Here is a 4,618-nt window from a genome sequence, read left to right as displayed (position 1 = left end):
GGCAAGGTACTCACAGTCAGAGGCGTACTCCGCCTGGGAGGGCTGCCCGGCTGCGCCTTCTGCCGAGGGGGGTGTGGGGGCAGGACTGTCGGCCTGGGCTTTGCGGACCAGCGCGGCGAGGGGGTGATCCGGGTCCACCACCTTCAGAGGCTGCAGACAGAGGGAGCACGGTCACACTCAGCTGGACTCCAGGCACGCGTGCACGCTGCGGGGAGCACGCGCGCGCCCTGACGAGCTGGCTCAGCCTCTAGCTGCGATTCCCGGAGGAACTGAGCAGACAGATGGCGTCGATCTTCCTAGTGACCCCGAGGAAAGGAGAAGGCAGGCCCAGGACCAGACTGCACACTCTCACCCAGTCAGGCCCGATCCTATCACAATGGGTTCTGCACAACTACCTCCAAGTCTTACCCGGCATTTTACTTAATCTAAATGTCCCAATGGCAGTTAAAATAAATGGGAATAATTTGCTCATGAGTTTTATAAACTGAGGTACATAAGAAAGTAAATTCCTTTGCCACAGTGCAAAATAGACCTCCATGACGACAAAACAGGGTACAGCTATTATATAAAAGAAACGCTTTCTTAATAAGTTTCTGAAATTAAATCAGCAGTTTTGTGATGCAATAAAAACACAGCTCGGTAACGAGATCAGAACCTTCATCAGCTCCTCCAGGCGGTTACACTTCTTGGAGGCGAAGAGAGACGGGTGCAGGTAACTGCCGTCGCCCTCGTCATCGTCGTCCTCGTTGTCCGAGCTGACCCCCGACTCTGCAAGAAACACCCGTCTCAGGAGGGGAGGCCGCGCTGCCGCCAGGTGCTCAGCAGAGAGCGGGGGAGGAGGGCCCGAGCTCGCCCGGCCCTCACTGGTCAGAGCCCTTGTGTGTTTCAATATTTTAGCAAAAAAGACAAAAACTCCTTCCTGACTTGTGAATGTAAAGTTAACAGCGACAGGTATTTTTAAAACTACAACCCAGGAAGGCGATGAGAGCTGTAGTAAGATTTGCGTAACGGCTACTGAGACTCCTGTTCCAGCTGAAGAGGGAAAAACCCAATGGCGGACGTCTGCAGAGACCACGGCCCAGCACACTGTGCGGAGTCCCCTGGGACGACTCCCCGTTTAGATACCGTCACAGGACGACAGCCGAGGAGAGAGTGAAAACAGAGTGAAGTGGGCACGTCGTCTCCGTGCCGTGGGAGGAGTGGGCTCCGGCCCAGCCCCATGGGGCAGGGGACACTGCTCAGCTGAGACAGTGTGTTCCAATGGCATCAACCTTTCATTATGGCCTCACTGGTGGGGCTCAATGGATAGAGCATGGGCCTGTGGACTGAAGGGTCCCGGGTTCGATTCCGGTCAAGGCCATGCCTGGCTTGTGGGCTTGATCCCCAGGAGGGGGCATGCGGGAGGCAGCCCATCAATGGTTCTCTCTCATCATTGATGTTTCTATCTCTCTCCCTCTCCCTTCTTCTTTGAAATCAATAGAAATATATTTTTTAAAAAACATTTAGTTATGTTCACCCTGTGCACACCGTGGGTGGCAGGGTGGGCAGACCCCGGGTGCTGAAGGGCAGGCTGCATGGCACGTGGGGGAGCGGCCCTCTGTGCTTTCCCAGACCCCCCCCCCCGCGCCCCGCCCGAGGAGAGGAGCCAGCCGCCTCACTCACTCTGCTTCTCGTCCCCTCTGCTCTCGGCCAGCACCGGGTAGCGCCCTTCCTTCATGGCCTTCTGGATGAACTTGTAGTAGGGGTTGAGGTAGTGGTCGAAGCGCAGGAAGTCGAACTGCGAGTTCCGGGCCTGCCTGGCTTTCAACATGATTTCAAACTGCGCCCCCTGCCGGCACACGAAGCGCGCCGTGCGCTCGATGATGGCGTGCATTTTGGCGGTGGGCGGCTGGGAGAGAGCAGAGTGCACACGACTGGTTTTCCTCTTGGCCACGGCCACAGGCTCCAAACACAGACCTGACCCTGTGCTCCCGCCTGGTGGCTCCGCTGGCGGGAGCAGCATCCCCCACACCACAAGGCTGGGCTCCCTTTCTATCAGGCCTGGACCTAGGATGCAGGTTCCATCCCCAGTCGGGGCCCAGACAGGAGGCAACCAAGCCACGTTGTTTCTCTCACACATCGATGTTTCTCTCTCAAATCAATAAAAACATACCCTCAGATGAGGCTTAAAGAAAGGTGAACCCCAAGTGAGGTCATCACCTCATTAAAAAAGGAAGTGCGTGAACGACCCTGGCTTTTCTCCGTGAGCTCAGGGGTGACTCTCAGGCAGTGGGGCCGTAACCCAGGTGACGGCCGGGCCTCACCACGCAGCCTCGCCCTGAACCAGCAGGGACCAGGTGCAGCAAGAGCGCCTGGAGGGACTCAGCTCAGGTCAGCATGAGGCCTGCAGCTGCCGCGCGCGTTCCTGCGTCTCAGGACCTGCGTCCATGCGGGTGGACGCACGGAGTCACGCTTTGGGTCAGAGCTTTACACTGTTTTCCGTAGGTTGCCTCCTGCTTCCTGACAGTGTCTGACAACGGCACAGCTGAGGATGCCAGCTTGGTGCTGTCCCTGCGTTTTAGAATAAGGTGAAGTGAGATGTTGAAAACAGCCTGACCCTCGTGCTTTCCCATCGGCTCTGAACTCCGACCTTGGTGGTCGTAAGGAGGAAAAGCAATAGGGAAGCTGGCCTCGCAGAGCGCGCGGTCTGTGGGCTGGACTCGCTCTGCATGGTCTCCTTCTCCCTGTGAAACGGGAAAGGGGAGGAGGACACATGGGAACCTGGCAGCTGGTGTCATGACTGCTGACTGATATTTCTGTCCTGGGAAGGGCTCTTACAAGTGTCCTCCTTTTTTGTAGGAAAATATAGAAAATAAATCAGTAAACAAACAAGCAGTGACCGTGACGAACAGGACAGGGACAGGCAGAACCGCACATACCAGCTCCACATCGGGCGGCACGTTCAGTCCCACGGGGGCAATGAAGGGCTCCTCATTCTCCTCCACACGGTCAGCCTCACTTTTTTCTGTAGAAAGAAGACACACAACTTCAGGGCCGTGCCCAGGAGGCGGAACCGACATAAAGAGCAACGTAGGGAGCAGTGACAGGTCCTTTCCCTTTTTTCTATCGTTTCTTCTAGAAACGCTTCCCAGTTTTCCATTCTATTCCACAAGCAAAACCACTTCAGCAAATCGAGAGAGAGAGAGAGAGAGAGAGAGAGAGAGAGAGTGGTGGAAGGAGCCCGCACCTGGGCTGGGTGGTAAAATGCTCTCCGGACCAGGGGCCGCCTCACCTCTCTGTTTGGAAGGCTCCTCCTCCTCGGTCGGCTCGGACGGGTCGTAGTAGTCGCTCCCGTACGTGAACCCCACCGCGTTATAGGTCCCGTCCTCGGCCAGGGCTTCACTCAGGCGCTTATATTCTTCCTCTTGAATAAAAATGAGAACTTTATTACACAACAGAAATTTACTGAGAAAAATGTCACATACTTCTAAAGTCGTAGCTATCAGTAAAGCATAAAACACACTTTTTCAACCTCTTTTCGAGGCAATGTTTAAAAATTCCCACTTCACATCTATCGACGTGTACTTCTGCCAGTACATGTTACCAGACACAGAATACACGTCTTTTGTTGACAATGTCTTCCCGCTGAGAAATCTGGGATTAAGAACCGCATTAAAGAGTGTGAAGGCAAAGACAAGAACATCAATTGTAGTTCATACGATACTGTGAAAGGAGAACAGTTAAAGAGTTTGGTTTTTGTTTTGTCAAATCCCAGTCTGCCCTCAAAAGCTGGGAAAAGTCTCTGTGGCTCTACATATAAACTATCCTGAGGTCCTCCCAGAACGCAAAGACGCCTGTTTTTCCAGTCCACTGGGTACTGTCAAGATAACATCAGAAAGAGTGAGTATAAAAATGAATGGGAGTAAATTTAAATACTTAAAAATTTAAAACGTTTGTGGCTTAAGTAAGTTTTTCTTGAGCAGTACCTTGCCTTGCCTCCTCCTCAAGCAAGTCCGTATGCAAGGCTAAATACCTCTCTTCATCACACAGGGCCTCTATTCGCGCCTCCTCTTCCGAGAGCGGGTAATCTCTGTTCCAGGTGGAATACTCAGCATCGTACTCAGAAAGGTCATGCAGGTGACCGCGCCCATCGTATCTGTAATAGGAACACGCTGGTCAGTGAGAGAAGTTAACGTCTAGGTTGGTTTGTGTGTGAGCTTTCATATTCACATACTTACCAATTAAATAAAGAAATAAAGTATTAAAACAAACATAAGAACTACTCTCTGATTTTTATTTAACTTGGCTAGCCACATCTCACCTACTTGCAAACTCAAGTTATTTTAACAAAGTCTAAATTCTTTTCTACAAAATGATAAAAGTTATAGTTAAAGGTAAACAATCTTTTAACAGCATAAGTGGTAGATCCACTTCGTGGCAGTTCTTACCGTTTATGGTTTGCTCAACTATTTAATGTCATTTGCAAAAAAATATATATATTTTTTTCTGAAAAGTCAAATATCATAGCTTACATTCACACAAACCGAGTACATAAATACCTATCCGTAAGAACCCAACGGTGGACATTTCCTCGCTTCTCTCTGCTAGTCCCGAACTCTCAGGAGAGATCTTCACCCAA

The 4,618-nt window shown here is 51.6% G+C and overlaps 1 protein-coding gene across 1 annotated transcript in view; it reads right to left on the bottom strand.

The window, feature by feature from the left end:
* Positions 1-4,155, bottom strand: part of SFSWAP (splicing factor, suppressor of white-apricot family) — a gene marked incomplete at its 5' end in the record, with an annotated part of 26,112 nt that extends 21,957 nt beyond the window's left edge. The window contains 6 exons of the mRNA XM_015567228.1: positions 15-150; positions 656-768; positions 1,663-1,888; positions 2,919-3,004; positions 3,272-3,403; positions 3,966-4,155. Coding sequence (XP_015422714.1) covers positions 15-150; positions 656-768; positions 1,663-1,888; positions 2,919-3,004; positions 3,272-3,403; positions 3,966-4,155 — 883 coding nt within the window. The remainder of the gene's footprint in view (positions 1-14; positions 151-655; positions 769-1,662; positions 1,889-2,918; positions 3,005-3,271; positions 3,404-3,965) is intronic.
* Between the last annotated feature and the right edge of the window lie 463 nt (positions 4,156-4,618).

This window comes from Myotis davidii, unplaced genomic scaffold, assembly GCF_000327345.1.
Source record: "Myotis davidii unplaced genomic scaffold, ASM32734v1 scaffold43, whole genome shotgun sequence".
NCBI lineage: Eukaryota > Metazoa > Chordata > Mammalia > Chiroptera > Vespertilionidae > Myotis > Myotis davidii.
The sequence above is the reverse complement of the archived record's forward strand: the minus strand, read 5'-3'. Positions and strand labels throughout refer to the sequence as shown.